The sequence below is a fragment of the Cyprinodon variegatus genome, unplaced genomic scaffold (assembly GCF_000732505.1).
Source record: "Cyprinodon variegatus isolate N-32 unplaced genomic scaffold, C_variegatus-1.0 Scaffold239, whole genome shotgun sequence".
Lineage (NCBI taxonomy): Eukaryota > Metazoa > Chordata > Actinopteri > Cyprinodontiformes > Cyprinodontidae > Cyprinodon > Cyprinodon variegatus.
Window position 1 is genome coordinate 200,394 of NW_015150692.1, and position 23,246 is coordinate 223,639.

General features: G+C 37.0%; 1 protein-coding gene across 4 annotated transcripts in view; it reads left to right on the forward strand.

Moving 5' to 3' along the window:
* Window positions 1-23,246, forward strand: part of sema5b (sema domain, seven thrombospondin repeats (type 1 and type 1-like), transmembrane domain (TM) and short cytoplasmic domain, (semaphorin) 5B) — a 295,363-nt gene that overhangs the window by 140,021 nt on the left and 132,096 nt on the right. For all 4 annotated transcript variants that reach the window (XM_015381707.1, XM_015381709.1, XM_015381711.1 and 1 more), the window contains 2 exons: window positions 20,004-20,103; window positions 20,531-20,576. In XM_015381707.1, coding sequence (XP_015237193.1) covers window positions 20,004-20,103; window positions 20,531-20,576 — 146 coding nt within the window. The remainder of the gene's footprint in view (window positions 1-20,003; window positions 20,104-20,530; window positions 20,577-23,246) is intronic.

Consider the following 23,246-nt stretch of genomic DNA (forward strand, 5'->3'; position numbering starts at 1 on the left):
AAACATTAATGTTAGGTTAATTCTCTAGATTGCCCTTAGATGTTAGAGTGTGTGTGTGTGTGTGTTGTTTTACATCTCTGTGTGTCTCTGCGTTGCCCTGCAACAGACTGGCGACCTGTCTGGGGTGTAAATATAGACTGCCAAAGAAAGGCACGGGCTCCACTGCAGCCCGGACAAAATAAGCAGGAGAAAATGGATGGCTGGATGGATGGATGGATTTTAATCTGATATGAAAACCGACTAATGACCTTTATATGCTCTTCATGATATAAAAGTTGAGACAGCATACTAGGTAAACATTAGACAAACATTGTCCTCTAATTTCTTAGAAAAGTGCTGAGTTGTTGATCATGTGAATTTGCAGTTATCAAGAAACCATCAAATCAGAAACAAACAGGTTTTGACTCGTTGATCCAACAGTTTAGTCAAAGGTACATGCTTTGAGGAAGAAACTAAATAGGAAAAAAAACAAAGATGGGATTTATGCTCATCTGGGGAGAAGGAGACTGTATTTCCTTTGCCAATATGGCAGCAAACTGAGATAATGCCAAGTTGAATAAGCTCTCGATAGTGCTTGGGTCATGTTTTGAAAGTTATTATTGTGCTATTAAGCACAGTAAAGGTAATTCTTCTTTATAACCGTATATATATCTCTTATGCATTTGCTGCTGCCATTTTTTTTAGCCTGGTCACCTATCTGTCAGTTTTATGGCCAAGCTAGAGTGCAATAGTCCTGTCAGTTGATGTGGGAAAAAATGCTGACAGACACCTTTACCGGTCACTGACTAAGAGGCTATTAGCCTCCTGGCCCCTACACCGTTCCTCCGGTGGCTGCCCCGGTCTTGGTCCCTCTGGGCTTTTTCTCTCTTTTACTGAACCCTCTATCTAGGCTCAGTTATGCAGGGGAGGGGATTAGGCGGGTAGAGTGGGGTTGGGAGGGTAAGGGGACTGAGCTTCACTGAGGAAGTACAAGATCTTTCAAAACGTAACCTTTGGTAAGTCTGCCACTGAGAAAATCTAAAGTTAAATAAGAAAAACACTGGACAGACTAGCTCAATAGAAGCCCAGCATGCTTGGAAAAGCTAAAAGTGATATAGACTGTAGAAAAAAAAAATCTAATTTAAAGGGATTTTACACTATATTCAAGCAGATTTCCTACACAATAAGAACTTACATAGTGTATTTAGTCGGTTAGGGGGTCATTCAAGTATGGGTTAGCATACTAAAATGGCAGACTTTGTCAAAGATAAAGAACATACGTACAAAAAGTTGGTATTTTTTAATAAGATTGTTGTCGTTGCACATTTTTACTGAAAAGGAACATTTGAACAGCTCAGAGCATGGAGGAAATAACCTAATATATTTTCTTTTTACAGGTCAGTATGGTCTGATCTTGAATGATTATGGGTTAAAGAAAGATAAAATGATTAACAGTGATTCCAAAAAAATTAAAAACAAACCACTGGACTTGGATTTTCAAAGTTGAAGATGTTTTCGCTTCCCATCCAGGAAGCTTTTTTAATTCAAGATGCTCTTCAAACCTGTGGATACCCAAACTGGGCGTTGGTCAAATCAGGAAGGAAATCCAAAACACACGCAGCAGAACATAACGGTGATAAGATCAAACACAAAAACATCTCCATCCCATATGTTGCTGGAGTCTCTGAAAAACAGAATTTTCTCCAAACACAAAATACCAGTACTTTTCTAACCTAACAAAACCCTTAGACAGAGGCTAGTGCATCCTAAGGACAAAACCCCCAAACCAAATATGAGCAGAGTGGTGTATGCATTTCAGTACAGTGAGGAATGCTAAGATCTTTATATTGGAGAAACCAAACAACCTCTCTTAACAGACACATGGCCAAACACGGAAGAGCTACCTCCTCTGGACAAGTCTCTGTGGTACATCTACACCTTATGGACAAAGGACATTCTTTTGAGGACCAGAATGTCCATATTTTGGATAAAGAAAATAGGTGGTTTGAGAGGGGTTTGAATGAAGCCATCTATGTTAAGAAAGAAAGAAAAACCAACCTTAAACAGAGGAGGTGGCCTCAGGTTCCAGCTTTCAAAAACTTACAATGCAGCTATTGAGTTAACGCCTTCCCATTATCATCGCAGCCCCAGCCTCTGTACAGGAGAGCGGAGGACCTCGCCTATTCAGCCAGTCAAACAATCCTCTTTAACGACCGACCTTTCAGACACTTAGACGGGTATGGGGTATTGCAGGTTAACAAAAGACCAAACGACCCCCATTCCAAATGGGGGGGACCCCTTCATCTGTTCCAATATCAATGTTTTCAAAACAAAAACAAGGCTTTGTTGGGCTACTGTATAAAACCTGGAACTCAACACTATTTCCGACATTTTGTATTGAAAAAGCTTCCTGGATGGGAAGTGAAACATCAAAAAACTTGGAAGCCAAGTCCAGTGGATTGTTTTTAATTGTTTTGGAATGACAATGACCTGGATGACTGAGAACTTTCCCCAGCCTATTGACAGTGATGTTTCTCTTGTACCATTGATCAAACACTTTCTACTACCGATCAGGGAATTTCTACTACCAAAAAGGGAACTCCGGCCTTTACCTCAAGCCTTTTTTTCCCCTCCAACCTGTTAAGTGGTCACAAATAACATGACAGAACTACTTGAGGATGTTTTGCAGCATGCAGGAAGACAATTAGTTCGAGAGTACGTTCTGGAAGCTGGGCACTAGCAATAGCCCTGGCCTGAAAGAGAAGCTTAGCAAAAAGCATTTAGGTATTTTCAGGATTTTATACTCTGTGTGACTTTCCCTCCTGTACCCAATATTCTGGCCATCACTAGGGGGAAAGCTAGCTCACAGACCTATAGCTTTAAAGAAGAGGGTGCAATGAATGATTTATCACACCACTATATCTTTTTAACCCCTAAACTAGTTTATACATTTTTATCATATCTACATCTGGTTCTCAGTTGCACCATATCTTTTGGCCATGAGCACCTTCCCTCCTGCATAGAGATTGTACCTTTGTTAAAAGGTGGAAATATTGGGAAATACCCCTTACAAGTTTAAAATCTGTCTTATACTGTATAGGTTCTGTGGCCAACAATCTAGTGAATAGTTGAAGGTTGAAGAAAGGGGACCTCTTAACTTCGAACATTTCAATGAGCAACCGTTCAATCCATAATCTGAAATTAGAAATATATCCCAACTGCAAACCTGCAAAGACACTGGCTGGGAAAGGAGAGCCAATGCAGGAAGGGGATCATGGTAACTCAAGAGAAGTTAGAGATCCACAGCTAAAGCCATAGAATGTATTCACAACAGGACCATTAATCACATCCAGTTAGCAGTTTGCCTCAAGTCATGTAGAAGATACAGAAAACGCATAAGAAAGTGGAATTGTTTGAAAATATCCAAAATTCAACGTTTTCCCTACAATGCAAAATGCTATCTATTGGATAAACTTAACTGAATATAGCAGAGTGAAAAAATAGGCAGAATGAGGCTCTATGGATGTGTTCCTTTGGCAGACACAGCAAAATAACTGCACATACCCAGAGTGCATCAGAAGTACATACTGGTCTGAGTTAAGAGGAAGATACACTTGATCTGATGGTAGAGGAATCAAAGCATATTGGGACGGCCCAATTAAAATTCCAGACCTAAATCAAATTAAAACAATTTGTGCTTCAAGTATGTTGCAACAAAGTATGAATGAGTAAATGTTTGAACTTCTACATTTGCAATGCTTGAAAGAAGTAGCAGCAAATGCAGCAAAAAGGTGTTTCACAAAGCAGTGATTTAAGGAGGTTGAATAAACATGCTCGCCCCACTCTTTAGAGTTTTACTTGGAAAAACATTTTAAAAGCTATAATTTTTTCATTTCACAGTGTTTCACCATCTTCTGTAGGCTTGTCACATAAAATGCCAAAGCATCATAGATGGTTGTGTTTGCAACATGTCAAAGTGTGAAAATTGTTTAAGGGTAGAAATCCTTTTGCATGCTTCTTTAGTTAGATAGAGAACTGATTTACAGCTGCAGGAACAGGTCTTTCTCCAGTGGCTCATGAAGAAATACAAGGAAATGTAGATTTTCTGGAAAACTTGTTTTCTTTGAATCTCTGCTGAATGTAAATCTCTGCATGAATAAGCCTTGTCATTATGGCTCCACATATTTGTGTCACAATAGCTATTTTCTCACTTTCTAATAAGGGCTGTGAAAAATGTTTTTGGAGTATCATCAAATGCATGATAATTGACACTTGGGGTGATCTCTGCTTCACTGAATCACCTGCCAAATGGCACAGAGCTGCCAGCCTTCATGTGACCATTTTTGTTAACAACAGCGGAACATCTGCATTGCCCTATGAATTGCCTCTTAGTATTGCCTCTCTGCAATCGTCTTATATCCATTTGTCAGTGTGTTATTGTGTATCCCTCGAAGGGAAATGATAGACATCTACCTTTAGAGCGATGTTTGTCATTTATAGCTCGTTAAACGATGCAGCACTTGAGGAGAAAAGCTAACCAAGATGCCTGATTATAATACTAATGATGAAATAAACATGGTACGGTGAATGATTTTCGTTTTTTTCCCCCACAAGAGCTGCTTTGACACATAAAGAGGGTAAGCCCAATTTATGGAAACACATTGCAATAGATCTTATTCTCAGAGTGGTCTTCTAGTGGGGTTTTAATTGGATTTTTTTCCAGTTAAGCTGTTTTATTGAGGCCTCCGGATGGAGCACCATCCACTAATGCCGTCAAACTCATTTTTATACCAATTAAATTTTTGGCCAGTTCATTGGGATTTTCCTTTCATTTAGAACTACATATATTGTTATAAAAGTCTTTTACAGCTTACAGGTATATTCTAATGGTTTGGATTGTCTAGTTATTTCCTTACATTTATTCTTACCTATCTATCTATCTATCTATCTATCTATCTATTGAAATAAGCTACCAACTAATGTCCCTTTTTTACATTTTTATACACATGTTTAAACTGCTTTACAAGATGAGAAACAAGATGATATTGTCATGTTTGGTTTAACGTGTCTAACCCACATGCAGAACACTCAGAGGCAGGAGAAAAGTTCAAAGGTTTATTTAAGAAGAATGTACACAATAAATGATCAGATCCAGTGGGGAACTCGTCTGGTCACGAGTGGGTTCTGAAAGGCACACAGATTAATCAGATCCAGGAAGAGAATGGACTGGTCCCGAGTGGGTTCACTGCAGAGGGGGACAGAGGAGTTAATGGAGGTCCAGGTATTTTGCAGGATGAGAGTGAGCAGGGCAGTACCTGTTCTGGAGTTGAGCAGAGCAGCTGAGGGGGGGAACCTTGAGGTTCCAGAAGCTGTCGGCAGGCTGAGGGCTAGGCGGAGGCAGAGCTTAATTTGAGTGTAGGCAGATCACAGATTTGAGTTTCCTTCCAGTATCTCCTGAGAGCGGGCAGGCAGATCTTTTGACAGGAATTGTTCTCCAGAGTTCTTCTGAGAACGGACAGGCAGATCACCGGCAGAGAAACTCTTCAGGGTTTCAGGTTTCTGGCAGGTTCTATCTAGGAAGCAGAGAGGAGAAAACAGACTAGGTTCAGATTCTCAGGGAGTCAGAGGTTCAGACAGGCTGGTTGGCTCAGGCTTGCTAACCGTTACTGGCAAACACTCTGGCACTGGAGAGAAGTCCTCCGCCTCCTTAAATACGGATCTCCTGATGAGCAGATGAGGGACAGTTGGTGCAATCAGCCTCAGCTCCAGGAGATCTCGTACGCCCTCTGGTGGAGAAAGTGGACAGACCTCCAGATCCCAACAGATATGAATTAAAGCCACTCAATATACAGAATTGAGGCTTATATTCCTGTATCAAAATTTGCATTAACAAAATCGCCATGGACTGGTGATAAGATATGATATATTAAGGTTCTAGTACATAAAACTCTTTATGTCGATTCAATTAGGTTGTGGGCTCTTACACTTGATCAATATATGTAGTACAGTAGTTTTGATGCTTAAGCTAAAATATTATTGGAGATAGTGTGATTTAAAAAATCCTGTCAAACGCATTTAGAAAATAATGCAATTTGTAAAGTAAAACTGCAAATGAAATATAAAAAAGAAAAGAAAATTACAAAAATAAAACATGAAAGAACTATTTTTTCATTAATTCATTTTCCAAAGTTTCATCTTTGTATGAATTTATTTTATATATCCATTTACAAAACCTGTCAATGGATACACTTACAACAAAAACTGGAACAAAATATACGCCATAGACCTTAAAAATATATGTGATAAAAATAAAATTTTCTTAAAATCAAACAAAAAGAAAAAAAAATACTAGAGAACATGATGGAAATAAAGTTTAAATTTGTTGACATCTGTGCAACTTAGTGTTTGGAGTTGCTGTAAAGGTGGCTCTTTTATTTTCAGGAAGGCCATTGCAGTTTTCCCATCTGCACATAGAAAAAGCATCTAGTAATCTCTTTGTTTTTGGCCAGGAAAAATAAATACTCATGCTCTGGTAATATTATGGACTTTTTGGAACAGAACTGATGTGAAATTCAAAACTGAGGACTGACTCAAAGACATCTGGGCCATTGCCAGCCCTTGTACTTCTACTTTCTGCTTTTTAGTCTAATCAGTTGGACAGAAGACAAGATGCCAGTTTATTACTGATTGAGCCGTAAAGCTTAGTTCTTTTTTTCATTTGTAACCTCATATACGAAATGAAGTCATAACACTTCATAACACCTCAGTGTTGTTTGTAAAAACAAGTGCTTTTGTCTTAGTTACTCAGCCACTGAAAGTTGGAAAAGTTTTATAACTGAATTAACTTTTTGGATTAACAACAGAGGCCTGCGGGCTATAAAATATGAGAGAAGAAAAAAAGACTGAAGGATATTTTAGAGGAATTGAAATTTTAATATTCTTTACTCTTATATAACCCAGAACCCTGCTTGTGAGATATGTGAGAGTTATGATTTAAAGATGACAGAGGAAATTAGGGGGCATTTGAGTTCAAATTCAGAGGTTTTATTGTACCCTTCTATGCTATGACACAATTATTTTCATCCTCGTGTGAAGTTGTCTTTATTTTACAGCGATCAGACTCTCAATTTAAGTAAGCCATAAGGATTTCTGCCCTATTAATTTGCAAGGCGGGGAGAAAAATGCTTAACGTTAAGGAACCAAGCCAACTTAATAAATACTCACTCATAATGAGTGGTAACATCTTGTTAAAGAGACTAGAATTGTTGGTATGTACACGTCATGTATTTGTTCCAGAAATCTGTTTAATCTATATCTTACAGCAGCAAAGCCTGTAAGCCTGTAAATAGTTTCCCTGAATGCCTCCTCTAGTCTAATGGATTTTATTGACAAAACCAACATTTGTAGATCTGAAGTGAAGGCAGTAGCTACTTCTCATGAGCCAGCACTGAAGTTCATTACTGTCTGCTTCAAGCCCTGATGCTCACTGCATCAGCTCTTTTGGGTGGTTAAAACAACTTGGAGTGGAATTACTGTTCAAGCAAAAATCCTTGTACCATATGAGACTGTAGGGAAGACACAGTTAAGAGCATTTTTTACTCTATTGTTCCTTGCAAAAAACATTTGGTAATATCTTGAGTTTGTCTTTCAGGCTCAAAATATCCCTTTGGTCTTTTAAAGCAGGACTCTTTGGTGGCTCTCAATGTTTTTTAAATGTATTTTAAAGTTCTTTAGAACAGACCTGGGGTTAACAATCTTCACTTTGCCTCGCTTCTACAAATAATGTGTCTAATGGATGTTATGTTTATGAAAAACTGGATAAAGAAAAACATAATTTTCATCCTTACCACAATGTAATCTGGACAATGTAAGTGCATGTGGTATTACTGTAATTCAGTAATGGAAATTATTTTCAAACATTGTAAAAATACATGTAAAAAAAAAAAAAAAAAAAAACCAGCTTAAAAATGCTAATATATGCCTTTTAAAAACAACTTAAAATCTAAAACACCTGTTTCTTTTTTTTGTCTTTTTTGGCGACTTATTGCCAAAGTTTTAGTCACTGTGATTGCCTAAAGATCCAGATCCATTAGTGTCCATGACTCTTTATGTAGTATTTGCTATATAGTTGTAAAATATGAAGTAAGAACCATTATTTTGACAAGGTTCTGGTTTACAGAGTTATAAAGGATTTATTTTATCCCATATGGCTCCTTGAACCCCAGTCGGCCTCTGCAGATGGCCGCTCACACTGATCCTGGGTCTGCTGGAGGTTTCTTCCTGTTAAAAGAGAGTTTTTCCTCTCCACTGTTGTTACAAGCATGCTTAGTGATTGCATTCGAGTCAATGAGTCGATGCAATCAACTGGTTTTCCTTAGATAGAAAACTTTGAATCAATTTGACTGTATGATCTGGTGAACTGTAAGTGCTTGAGATGACATGTGTTGTGAATTGGCGCTATATGATTGAACTGAATTGAATTTAATATGCTGCTCTGACCCTCTATAGTGAAAGAGTATCCATCCTTTTGCATCTATCAGTGTAAAACAGATTATTCTGGTAAAAATCTTTGCAGGTCATGTTTGGGAGGTGGTCACTTTAATACAGTATGTATGAACATTTGCGTTAAAGCTTTGGGGAGTAGGAGAATGATTGCTGAGATGTTTTCAGGATTATTTATCAATTCCTTAAATATAAGGTGACAGTTTATGGGTTTGTAGAGAAGATGTGTTCTGCTAAAGGTTAGGAGCAGTTAAGAACCTGCACCTAAAAACACATTTTTAATAACAATTCAGTTTAAGTACAGCTTCATCCTGAAGGCGAAAGTTAACATCTAGAGAAACTCCAAGAGCAAAGTCTGCTTTTCCCTTCTTAACTGCAATCCCATCATTGGTTCTTTGTCTTTACTTAATAATACAATGGTATTATTCTTTATCTTTACTTATAGTCAATATTTTACCCAGCAGCTAATTTTTTATTTACATGAAAAACACATAGAAAAAGGTTGTGGGCCACCAATTGAAATTAGTTTATTTATATTGCGCTGACATATGTCATCTTTAATCATTTTACAGAGACTGATTAATTATTTTGGCGAAACGTTTTTTATATCAAAGTAAACCCAGCAGGTTGAAGGATGCAGGATTTTTACTGTTCGTTGTGACTTGTTGTGTTTAACTAAGAGAGAGTGTTGATGCTGCCTCTCACACCTCGATTTCTCATGTATCAGATCACGACCTTCCAGCGAAATAATTGTCCAATGCAAACCTGGAAATGGCTTAGAGCCGGGGTCTTGAATGTTTTCCAGGCTTATGACCCCCAAACTGATGGTGATGGAGCGCGGACCCCCTAATTGTATATATTGTATGAAATTGTGTTATATCAAACTGGTCCTATAGTCACTCTATTACAGATGGAGTAATGTGACTAAAGTAATTTCAACCTGGGATTATTAAAGTATTTCTGATTCTGGATTCCTGGTTGATGGGACAGGTGTTGTGAATGAAACGGTGCCCAGCTTAAAAGAGCTCCTGTGTGTCGCTGAATGTGTGCATTGATGACTTTGCCTCCAGTTATCTGTTTACTACAGTGTGTTGAATTCATGTTAATGTGTATTAAATATATTTCAATTAGTGTAAAAATTGCAGGGGGGAAAATAAAAAAAAAGTAATCAGCCAAAACTTTCACGACCCCTATGCAGTACCTCTGTGGAACCCCTAGGGGTCACGGACCCCTTTTGAAGACCTCCGGCTTAGAATGATAACGCCATTTGAGTCCACCTCTGTAAGGACTTTGAGACTTGAGTTGTTGAAAGATGGTAGAGGTCAGCTTTGGTCGGGGCTCATGTATTAAACTCTCATGTTTGGCCTCCAAAACCAACTAATCTGGATTTATATTAAGAGCAAGATTATCTCTTTCTGATTACTTCTAAGCTTTAAACAGGATTGAAAAAAATCTGCATCACTTTAAAATTATCAAGTGCTTTTATTGCACATTGTTTTAATATATTTTAAATTACAGGTCATTTGAATGTATGTAAACATTTCAGAGAGGGAAAAAAATACTTTAAGGTTTTAAGAGTTTAAAGTCAGACATTTTGAAGGTACTGCAAGGCTGACTCAGATATACAGTTTAGGCAAGATTGAGGTTTTCAGGTAATAAGGTTCCAAGGGATAAATATTTAGAGGAGTATAGTGCACACCTAGATCTAAGATTGATTTTTCATGTGACTTTAAAACTAAATAAACTTTAAAGTCTTATTTTTATATTTAATTTTGGACCATACCTTTAAAAAGTGGCACGATCCTACTGGATCCGAGTCTAACACAGTTTGACAGCTTAGCTGGGAGAAAATCCAAAGGCTCAAATTTTCAGGGATTAGATGTAGGTGAGATTTGATCTTTATCAAATAACCCTTTCTGTAAACTCAGATATGAGGAAAATCTCATAAAGCACTAAGTTTTACGGGATATGGTTATTCGTTGTGTTTTCTTATGATTGTTAGTCGTTCTGATTTTATTTTTTTTTTACTCTCCAGCTCCATAATGCGTTGGCATTTTAAAGATTTGATTGCACTTCGTCCTGACTTGACTTTGCAATAACTCATATCGGTCGGTGTTCGTTTTTCAATCTTCCCACATGCAGGGATAAAGCAAATGTTTGAAAAACCCTGAGAGGAGATTGGAAGCATTTCACTTAAATCTGTGTGAGATGATCGTCCTCATTCCTCCAATGTAATAATCCTTTTGTCTGCTAAATGCAAAGGTAAAAATGTGCTTGTTCTTAAAGTCCAGACCAAAAGACACAAGTTATCCGGAAGCAAAAGCCTCCTGCAGTATTTCCTCTTTTTTGCCCCACTGCCCACTCAGACAGTTATGAGGGTAGGCAGCCAGCGGTGCACATAAAGCCACTTGTAAGCAGGAGGATAAATGTCACTCACTGAAACCTCATTGGCTGTTCTTAAGCTCTTCTAACAAGAATAAACAAGCTCATGATCTCTCCTATATGTCATTTAATCAAATTCTGTTTTTCTTTCTTCTTCTTCTTTTTTTTTTTAACAACAACAATCATGTGTTGAAAAGTTTATATGCTTCCCAGTATAGATTTCAAGAGATTTATGCTTCCCATTAAACTCTCTAACTGAACACTAACAGCTTCTGTTTTTTATGGCTAGGTGCATTATGCGTCTGTGAAAATTATTTTCTTGTTATCTATTTCTCCACCGTGCTGCCTTTTTTTATGCTCCGTGTCATGTGCCCTGTTTTAATGGCCTTATTATATGGGGAGAATAAGTCACTGTTAGCTGTCTGGCATTTCTCAAAGTGCTATTTATTTTAATTTGTGAATGTTTTCCTGGATATATTTAGCATTGAATGCGAGGGGGTCTTTCAGATTTTGGTTTGATGGGCACCATATGTAAGAACTAACCCATTAGATTGGCTCCTGTAGGCTTAAAAGCAAGAGTTTTCTTTTAGACTTTGCTACTGACACTTATATTTAAGCATAAATTCATAGAGGTAGGAAGGAAATGTGATTGAAAAAAGATGAAAAACTGCTAACATGACAAATAAATTGCTGTTTTCTAAGGTTTCTTGGACAGAACTTTGACAGTAATACATGCATATAACCAGAGGCTGGTAAAAACTTGTCACAGTATTCTTTAGAGAAGCTTAAGTAAAGAAAATAAATTCATAACAGAAAAGGAATAAATATTATTTCTGTTAAAAATCATGTACCATACTGATGCAATGATGTACCATACTGATCATACTCACCATATATGTATATATCGGGTCATTTCCATTTTCTTTTTCCATTACCTTTAGCAGACATATTGCATTTACACCTTCTAATTTAGATGTAAGTTTAAAAGAGTATAAATAACAGTGAATAGTGATTCACCAATCATTTCCATATTTTTACTGTCTGTGTTTTTCCAGCCAGACTTACTTTACAAAAACTAAGCTTATCTTATGTTCAATTAAACTCATAACTTCTTGGTCTACCTTGGTAGTTATATCAAACTAAATGAAACTGAAGTAAAATCCTCTAATCTGTCTAGCCTGTCTCACCTGCCGATGTCCCATCACCCAAAGCCCCTGCCAATTGACTTTGGGATTCACCTAAGATCTCCTTCTTTAGCTCCTCATCCAGCTTTTCTCCTGCAGACCAGCGGAACCTTTACGCATCTCCTTCCTCACTCTCAAGTTATTCTCAGTCTCATTCATCCTCTGGCCAATTCCACCACCGGTGTCCGGTCCTCAAAAGGAAGACTAATCCCTCTCCAAAGCTCCTTATCAGAGCTCATGTCAGTTAACATCAACTTTTTTTCATTTATCTCAGTAAAATCTTTCTAATTGCATCTTTTTTGACCTGAGTCTCCCCAGATTAGGATATATTTATGTGGGGAGTTTGATTTACAAGAAGTTGGCACTTCTAGGGCTGCCAGGTATGGCGGAAGTATGGCTTTCATAAGTATTTGAGCTATTGTGTTACACGTAGCTCGCTGAATGCCATAACTTAAAGTCATTTTTATAAAGATTGGACTTAAAGTTTGAATTAACTGATTATTTAATACAATTACTTGGGTCTGTGTATAAATATCACAGAGGTCCAATTATGGAACTAAGGGGTTATTAAGGGTTCCCGCATTCATTAAGGTTAGAATCATCCAAGAAAAACTCCACCAAGGACTCAATGACATCTGCTTCTGCCATCCTGCTGCATTCACAGTGGAGCCTTTACACCACACTGGACTTTTGTGACTCTGCATATGTCTCAACAGCTGGCAAAGCCATAATTAAGTAAAGGATCTGATTAAATAAAAGCAGATATTACAGAATTTTATTGTTGCTATTAAGGTGAGGCATTTGCCAAGTCCTGTGTTGTTGTGTTCAGCATTAAATTTTGGTTTTTCAAACCCATCCATCCATCCATCCATCCATCCATCCATCCATCCATCCATCCATCCATCCATCCATCCATCCATCCATCCATTGACATTTTGCAATACCAGGAGATCATTAAAGATGACAAAAGGAAAGTAAAAACTGTCCCTTTGTTGAGCAACATTTACAATCCCAAGAGCCATTTTTATATTCAGTCCTGCCAATACAACTGAAGCATTATGTGACCTTTTTCAAAGAAAAAGTTAACTTATGTTTCATAAATATCTACTAAACATGTGTCTTGTTTTTGGCTGTGCCATTTCAAATTTAAGGTTTTAAAGCGAAGGAAAATTTTAGAAAATTCTGTAAAAAAAAAAAGAAAGAAAGAAAAAGAACAAGAAAACATAATTTCCCGAATAAAAAAATATCAAGAATATATATTTTTGTTATATTTAGAGTCAATTCATTTTGGAAATTCAATGCACACAATGAAAAAAAATGCTAATCAGCATTCTTTAAATGACATTGGGGTGTGTTTACTTAAGACTGTAAGGCTAAATATGCTGAAAGCAGGCCAACTGTTGCATCCTACAACTTCTGCTTTTTTTCTCTGCAATTAATCAGACAGGTGGACCAACTCACCTGCTAATACTGACCTCTACATTCAACCCACATATCTGAGATCACTTGGCAAAAATGCAAAAAAAAAAAAAACATCCATAAAGATGAGAGTTCAGTGAGCATGTAAAGAATTCATGTAAATATTTATAACTAGAGGAATAGAAGACATTTTGAAGTCATTAATTCTTTGTCTGTAAAAGTGTTTTCCAGTCTGTTATCAGCTTTAAGGCCTCCATTACTTTAAATCCCTCTACCATCGCTGGATTCTTTGGCATGTCGGCTTCACTCTACAATAGACTTATGATGCTCATATGTCTTGTATTATTCTCTCAATCAGATTAGAGCTGTTGTTACAGTAATGAGCCATCTATTATGTTGTTATTAGCCGTACATACGGTAGGGTGAGTCTTCTTTTGTGATTCCATCCCTTTTTGTAGCTTGCAAATAATAAAAAAAGACCCCCAAGTGAAAAAGGTTCTGTTCCCTGTGTGGTCAGTACTCAGCAGCACAGTCTTACTGAGTATTACTGCTTGTAAGCTGTTTTTTGTTGAAGACAAGAGGGGGATTTTCATGCATTTTTTTTTTCCTGCTGAGAGATTGCTATTGCTGTGAGATTATTCCACAGCTGTGTTTTACTGCTCTTTATTTGGTCTATCTGCACATTTCCCAACAGCTTTAGTATAAGGGACCATGGGGGCTACAACTGAACCTCCACTTAGGTCTAAAAAACATTCTTAATTTCAGACAATTATTATTTTTTTTTATCAATATGTTGTTGAAGAAGCAATCCTTTTCTCCAATTGACAACATTAATGCTCCTGTTGTGGGCAGAAGTTCATACAAACTCATTGCAATGAAAGTCTTAGATTTGGGGAAATATCTTGATACATTAGATCTTTTTCTATCTCTGACATATACAGTAAAAAGAAGAATCCAAAAGGGCTATATATATTGATTATTTTAGGTATTGATCAATCTATTAATTCTCTTCTCAATTCATTAATTAATTTAAAAATATATACTTCAATTAGTTCTAAATAAACAAGCAATCAGGATAGAGAAAAACTAGGAATGCACTCAGAGAGGGTAGACTTCCAGCAAGTAGCTAATTTCCCCAGAAAAATTGTGACTTCGAGTTTAAACCTGAATCCAGAGAAACTTTAAAACGAATGTTGCATCCAGATCCGGATCCTCAACTAAATTGTAAAATTTGTTGTGTGACGGAACACACCTTCTCTGAAAATGTCAAAATCCGCCCATAATTTGTTTTGTTATTTTGAAAAAAGACCAACCACTGCTGATTAAAACACAACCCTCTGGGCAGAGGTAAAAAAAAAAAAAAAAATGCAAATTGCAAAAAATTAAGAAAACAGATTTACAGTAATCAGAGACATTTAGTTTTATGAACAGTTCCAACTTTATTGGAAAAAATGTATGCATCCAATGTTTATATATGTATACATTTTATAGCTGTAGAATTTTGTCTGAATTATTGATTATTATAATAAGTTGGTTATTTTTCAGTAAAGAGACTGTGTAAAGTTAATCAAGGTAAAGATTCAATTTCGATTACCAAACTAGTTGACCATCATTTGAATTATCAATGAATCGCGATTAATTACAATTAATCACTATAGCCCTAGAACCAAAGTTTAATTAGTGAAGAACCCACATTAACATTAATATCAGTCAACTTAGCAAGTTATAGTGAAGAGCTCCCACTCTGTAGCTGTAAAAAAAAAACTTCTGCCATCCTGGTTGAATAAATGACCATAAAATCGTACCATCAGCCTGCTCCATCCCCTCCAGCATTCATCTTGGAATCATTTTAATGTTAAAACATAATGTTTCCAAGCTGGCTGTCGTGTCCATTGTGGCTGCTCGTAAATGTCTGACAGGAACATCATGTTTGCTTTCAGAATTCTTAAGAAAAATAAAAATATTAGAAATCTCGACATATTCGGCTCTCCTTAAAACTTCTTCCACATGACAGCTGTTCAGAGAAAAATAACAGAGTTCATATTCCACATCTGGCACATACTTTCCCATTACTCGTCTGCTCGAATAAACACGCTAACATGAAATATGTATATGTTTTGCTGTTTTGCTTCTGTGCGTGTCAGTCTTATCATCTAAATGAGAAGCACCACCCTGTACTGTTGCTGCAACGATCTGTTGCTTCATCAGTCAGCCTTCTAGTTATATTTCCAGATGATGGAGCCACATGGGCCCCATCAATCCTGAGATGCACCTCCCAGCACGGTGGAGAGCTCTCTTAACTTTTAGCTCTGACTTTCATACGTTCCTGTGATGAAACCTGCTTTTGGTTATGTTCAAATTTTTAAAACTTCCTGGACCTCCTCTACGATAATCAATATATAGTAAATGCCCATGTCAGTTGTTGGAGCGGGTTTATTTATCAGCTATACTTTTTTGTTTTGAAATATGATTTATAATGGTTTTGAATGCTAGGTTTCTTTCTTTGGAAATGTACGTTTTTTGAGGGAGAAAATGGTTATTGTTATCAAAAAAATGAAGCAATATTTCTTCCGGCACCATCTAAATATTAACCCTTCATAGGACAAGTTACCGTTTATCATCACTTTATAAATGGAGATTTATATCCAGCCATTCGGCTAAGATACTGCTAATGACTGTACATGTTATTTTGGTATTTGACCAATTGGATGAGCCCTTGAATGATATATTATGTTATATTATTAAATTATGCTGAAAAATAGTTAACAATTTAATAAAACAAAAAAGTAAGAAATGTAAGCTCCTTTATCCGCTTTAAAAATCTAAGGTTATGCTGTAACAAAACATTATTTTCCTTCACTCTGAATGTTTTTTATTAGTGATTTCTTATAGAAACACTTTTGTAACTTTTCTTAATATATTCGGGCAAGTGGCCGTTTCTTGTCATCACATTTAATTTTTGCCATCAAAATATCCATATTACTTTAATGTTACAAAGGTAATAATGTCATACCCTGTCCTCCAATAACAATCTTGGCTTGAAATTTTGATTTCCAAAGCATTTCACTGAGTGCCCTATTAAGGGTTAAGGCATTATTTTGTCACCTTTTTTTGATATACAGTAGAGGAATCGCCAGTGAGTTAGTTCCCCTGTTATGCATGTATACTATTTAATGGTTTGTAGCAGTTTTATTAAATCTTCTATATTTTAAAATTGTTTCATATTCATTCCTGTTATCTTTGCTTTTTTTTTATTCAAGTCTTTTTCAAGACGGCAAAAAAAGGAGAAAATATGTCATATTTGTTTAACCTACATCTGTTAAGGCTGTTAAAATCAACCTCTGCACTCGCCAACTGCTGTATAATTGTTTGTACTGTGCAGCTTAAATATGGTAAATCTGTTCCCCCCCTTTATTTTGGACAAATCCGTTTAGAGATCAGTAAATGGAATCCCACAAAGGCTGAGGACGGAGTTCTCCATACTACAATAGTCAATGTGACATTAAAACCCCCCCGACAGTCAGCTCCTCTGGTTTGCTGCTTTGAAATTTAGATTTGTAAATGTGATACTCCGACAGCGCTGAGGAAACAGTTCTGTGCCCCACACAGAGCTGTGTTTGTGAGGATGTCTGGTTGTATCAGGATCATCATGCCTGATGAGAGCCGGGACAGCTTTACCCCCCCGTCCCCCTGTAGGAGACACCGTGAGACTGGGGCAGGCTTCTTCTACAGAGGTTGTTGCTCGTTTACCCTGCTACACACTGATAATCAGCTCAGAGACACACCTTTTAAAAAAAAAAAACAGCCATTATGGTGCAAGTGTTAGGATTATGATGAGTGAGTCTTTTAAACCCTAATAATACCTGCTTCTTGCTCATATGTAATCAATGTAAAATAAAAGGCCTAAAGTTGAAAAAATCACTTAAACAAAGCTGTTAGGATTATTTTTATTGATGATGTTTAAGCCTGTTAAACCCTAACAATACCTGCCTGTGGCGTTTAAGAACTGATATTTTCGCAATAAGTTTATCTAATTAGGACAGTTCTGTCAGGATGTGGTTATCATCTTCATTATGTACACAAGAGAGATTTTGGGAATGAAATGGGGGCACAGACAGAGTGGAAAAGGTGATGTTTTTACAGTGACCTTTACATTATGTTTTCTTTTTTTTGTTTTTTTAATAATACATTGAAAACCCTACCAAAACAGCTAATAGCAGAGGTATATAGTACCATGCAACAGTATTCAGACTCCTTGTACATTTTGCCTTTTTGTCATGACAACAAATGTCAATGTGCTTCAATGGAATGCTTACCCTGGGGGAGTTGTATAGATCCATACCATGGGTTAGAATATCAGCTGAGATGACGGCTATTAGTAGTGCCCTAGACAACGCTGGCCTTTATGGAAAAATGAGAAGAAGGAAGCTGTTGTTCAAAGGAGCCCCTGAGAAGTAAGACGTCACTTGCAGTTTGTCACAAGCCATGCTGGGGACCCAGAAAACACCTGAGAAATATGCTTTTCATATGAGAGCATATATGTTATTATTTGTCACAAAGCAAAACACAAGATGTGTTAATAAAAAAAATACATAATGGTTGCAGCAACAAGCTACAGTCATACTTTATGCAGATCAGAGTTGATGGGAGATAGATGGAGCTGAATGAGAAAGAAAAACACTCAGCAACTCTTGAGCTTGTGTTTGAAGGTTATCTCTCAGCAAAACAAACCTAAATATACAACCAGAGCTTCTATTGATTGCTTAAGATCAAGCATGTCAAAAACTAGTTCTGAAGCGGAGTTCTACTGCAGGGTTGGAACATTTTCCCACTTTTAGACACCTGAATCAGATGATTGCAGTTCAGCAAAAGCATGTTAATCAGACTTCAGTAGAAATCAGGGGTGTTGAAGGGAAAAATTTCAATTATGCAGGACATCTGCCATAGAGGACTGACTTTGAACACTACTGGTTCAGATTTATGCATAATGATGTGTTACGGGCTGGTTATACTCTAGCAGCAGTGTGTCGCAGTGAGCTTGTCGCAGGTATGGCGCAGACATTTTTGATTTATGCTCGATATTGAAGCGTGGTCTGCGTTATGTTTATTCCACTCCACCATGCAAAAGGGGAAAATAGCTGAAAATAGACAACTAGCTGTGGGTCTAGATACGGTGCAGGGTGAGGAAGTGGGGGCAAGTTTGTGCGACAGCAGAGGGACATGAAGGCGAAAAAGAGCGGGGATCCAGGTGGAAAAAGGGTCCCAGCGTTCTCATGTACCTCACTCTTCTAGCTGGTCCAATTTCATGAGTTGTTTCCGCAATCGTGGTCATTTAAACAAAACAAGCCGCTAAGGTACCAAACAGGAGACACATAGTGTAGAGTGGATGTAGATTTGATCAATCAGAGGCCTCCTGTCTGCGGCATTGTATGGGGCCACCTACAATTTGGGAGAGGTGCAGCAGAGTGTCTGCGGAAGGGGGCAGGAAAGTCTCTGCGTTCACCGTGACATCTACGCAGACGACCTAGTTTTGAAGTATAAATCAGCCTTTAGACTGGACCAGTCAAAGTCCAAACCTGTAGCCATTTTAGACATCAAAATTAAAGGGACAGTTTGTAAGATTTACTTCCATCTAGTGGCGTACTAAGAGAATTACAAACAACAGAGTGGTGCCTCCCCGTCAAGCTTGTGAGAACTACTCCCCAAGCCAAGGAAGGATGTTCTACTCTTTCTGTTTTGGAGGGGACTTGAATAAGCTTTTTGTTAATTAGCCGGTATGACTTCTGTGAAGAATAACAGCAGCTGAAGTCGGAGCTCGACCAGAGTAGACTAACAAACAAACTAGCGGTCTCTGCCAGGGGGACAGACTGGTCGGACTAAACTGCCCTGTTACTAACATGACTCTAAAATAAAAGTGATTGTTATGTTGAATTTCACCATCTGTCAGGAATAAAAACCTGAAACTTCTTGTTTCAAACGCCTTCGTGCCGACACATTTTCAGATCCAGCTAAAACACATAAGGCTGACAAGTTTGTCTATTGACTATTCTGATGCAACACGCCGTCTGCCATTGGAACCACCGCTCTCTATTTAATTAGAAATTACTAATTCTAATTCTACTAATTCTACGAACATTTTGTTTTGGATGTGATGTTATTAGACTTTTACAGAATATGTAAGCCTATCTATTAAAGCCATATTTGATTTTTGCTATAAGAAATTTCCAATTTCTAACACTCTGCCCCTTCAATTCTTTTAGAGATTCTCCATCCAGGCTGACTGAGCATGTTTATAAAGATTTAATCTAAAAACCTGCTGCTGTTTAAGCTTGATCTATAGCACACTGAAGGGGATGAGCTGGAGAGAAATATGCATCAAAGATTTGAGATTTTCATTCTAAGTGAATCATGTTAAAACCTCTCTCACTTCTTAACCCATGCACTGATAGATGCTGGTCTGCATAAAAATCTCAACACAGTTTGTTAAAGGTGAAGAAGAAGCTCCTGCTAACTACTCTGTCTTTCTTTCTTTGTTAGCTCTTACCCCCTGGATCTCTACCTTCTCCCAGCCTGGTGTGAGAGACTACTCGCTGCTCACCCTTGACCTGACTAGGGATGAGCTTATTGTTGGTGCCAGGTAAGAAACTGCAAATCCACTCAGGTTTTCTCCCTAAAGAGCCCATTATAGCGAAAGTGATACCCCTTCTGACTCACTCATCCTGCGTGGTTTTTGGATAATGACACCTTTAACTTGCTCCACCGAGGTCCCTCTGGAGCAAGTTTAGCTTTAGATTTGGCAGGAGGAAGGAAATTGAGAGAAATGTGTCATGCTGCAGAAGTGTGCATGTGAGCATGCATGTTATGATGAAAGGATATGAGCTGAGCTTTCGTCTGGTTTGGCCTCGTTACAGTCATGCACATGGAAATAATACTGATATTGCATGAATGTGAAAGATCTCAGACTTCTATTGAATTGATAATAATTTACTGAGCTGCAACAGAGCTTCTTGGCTGGGAGATACACACACTCATATACATCTGTGTTTTTTCTCATTTCATTGCAGGAACTATATTTTCAGACTGGATCTCCGTAACCTTTCCCTAATACAGGTAGGATTTATTATGTATTTGGCTTTAAATAAATATTTAGAGAAATTATGTTGCTGCATAGTGAATTGTTGCACATTGTGTGTTAAATTTAAGATGGGTAATTGTGCTTTTTCTCATTTTTTTTTTTAGTCAGGGTCTCAAAATAGTTCAATTCAAATGTATATGTTTTACATATAAAAACTTTTCTCAATAACAAACATCCATCCATCCCTTTTCTGTCACCCTTATTCCTGCTGGGGTCACGAGGGGTGCTGGTGCTCTAGCTCCAGCTGTCTATGGGCAAGAGGCGTGTTACACCCTGGGCAGGTCGCCCGGCCTGTCACAGGGCAACACAGAGACAAACAACCATTCACACACACACTCACACCTAAGGAGAATTTAGAGAAGCCAATTAACCTAAAAGTCATGTTTTTGGACTATGGGAGGAAGCCAGAGTACCCGGAGAGAATCCAGGCATGCACAGGGAGAACACTCCATGCAGAAAGAAAACAGTTATTTTTTAAACATCAATCTTTGCACTGAAATATTCTGTCATGATTTGTGGACATTAAGATCCTCAGAGAAGAAGTATCTCCTGTAATTCAGTGAAAGGGTGGAGTCAGAGTAATAAAATATGCACGTCCAGGAGAAGGAGAGGGGGTCACTCCAGTGGCTGGAAGTTGGAGGGGATTTTGCTGGTAGTCGCAGGGAAGTGGGCTGCCATTTCACTGGTGTTTGACTGAAGGAGAGGCCATTTTGAATGGCTGCTACTGTACAAAAAGAAATATGTTGTTTAATTATTATCTTAATAATATTTACATCCCTGTACTTTTTATATTTTTTTGAATTTCTTTTTGTCATAAAAATAAAGGCATACATTGAAATTGTTTTAAATCATGTTTTAAATACTCAGTTGTTCCTTTTTTTTTTTTTATCTCTTTTTGAGAATCTTTATGCATCTATTTTCCAGTCACATAACTGCTCTTGTTACATCTCTAATTTGAGTGTATAATTATCAGTAGAAAGGCAATGACAGTCCAGGAGTCCGGCTTTTCCTTTTTCCTGAACAACCTTTTGTTAGCTGTCTGACTGAGTAGGGCTACAGAAAGGCTTATTGTTTGATGGTGCATCTAGAAATAAGTAAGAAAATTCTTAAATTGAGTGAAATGATCCTTGAATTAATAAGGTAAATAAGATGATTTGCCAATGGAAATAGTATTTCTACTCTTAAAATAAGATCATTAGATAATTTGAACTTAAGTACAATGCCATTTTTTTTTTCTTATTTTAAATGTAAATTGTCTTGTTACATCGGAAAAAGTGTCTAACTTACCTCCTTAATTCAAGACAAAACACACAGTTATTTTAAGAAAAAACGACTTAGAACGATTTAGATTTCAGTTTTTCTGAGTGTGATGTTTCATGTCCACATCATATAAAGTCTCTTCAAATGTGTGTTTTAAAAATATTAAACTATGTTCTTAGATCAAAGACACCGCTCTCATTCCATTCCCATATCTTTTCCACGCACATAATGAAGATTACTTTTTATCCTGGTACTGTAGAGGAACCGTCCTAATTAGATAAACTGCTTGGAAAAACATTAGTTCTGACACACAACAGGCAGGTATTGTTAAGGTTTTACAGGCTCACACAACATCAATAAAAATAATTCTAACATTGCTTAAGGGATTATTTTTTAAACTTTAGGGGTTTTATTTTACATTGATTACATATGAAAATTGAATCACACCCTTTAGCTTACTAAATTTCAGCTCTTGTATTAAAAGCAGCTCAATTCAAGCATGAACTAATTAAAAGAAATCTCTTACTAGAAATGTCCTAGAAGTTTTGACTGCAATAAATCAATTGAAAATTCAGTATCAAAGCATTAAAACTTCAACTGTAGCTATAACAGCTTAATAATATTTTTTTTATTTATACCACCTAACTTTACCGTTGATTTACAATACTTTTTTTTTTTTAGAATATTAAGTTTTGTTTCCTGTCTTGTTCTCTAGCATTGATCCTTATACTTAAGACTTATAGAGTCAGAAATGTTTCTCCTTGGTCTTTTGCAATTTCTGAGTTTTGCTCCTTGACCTTGCATTGCTTGAAAGATAAAAATACAAAAATAAATAAAACTGCTTATCAATGGAGATCATTAGGTAAGTCATTGCTAGGTTGCTTTCCCTCTTTAAACTGTGTTAACACAGACCTGCATATTCCAGGGTGGACGGTCACTTTGATAAATTAGTGCACTTAATTAGCAGCGTGTGGCTCCTACTTTATCTCAGTCCTTTGAAAATGTAGGTACGTAGCAGTATTAACATTGTTTTTTTACAAAAATAATATTTATTACAAATCATGTATCAAATTTAAGCCTAAATTCTACAGGAAGAAATGCAAATTAATATTTTTTAAAAAATTAATATCCCTAGCCCTCCCAAATAATCAGTTTAACTTTCTTTACCTTTTATTTAAGAGGTAAATTCAGACTCCCTTTTAGGTTTGCAGCAGCTATTTTATGGTACAGGATCCCCACATTTACATTTGGTGGCAAACTTGGATTTCTTGACTACATTTTAAAGAATATTGTAATTGTGTCATCTAATCCAGTAAAACATTTAGCCAAAAAAAAAAAAAAAAAAAAAAAAAGGGATTATAATCGCACTGCTTCAGAGAAAAAAA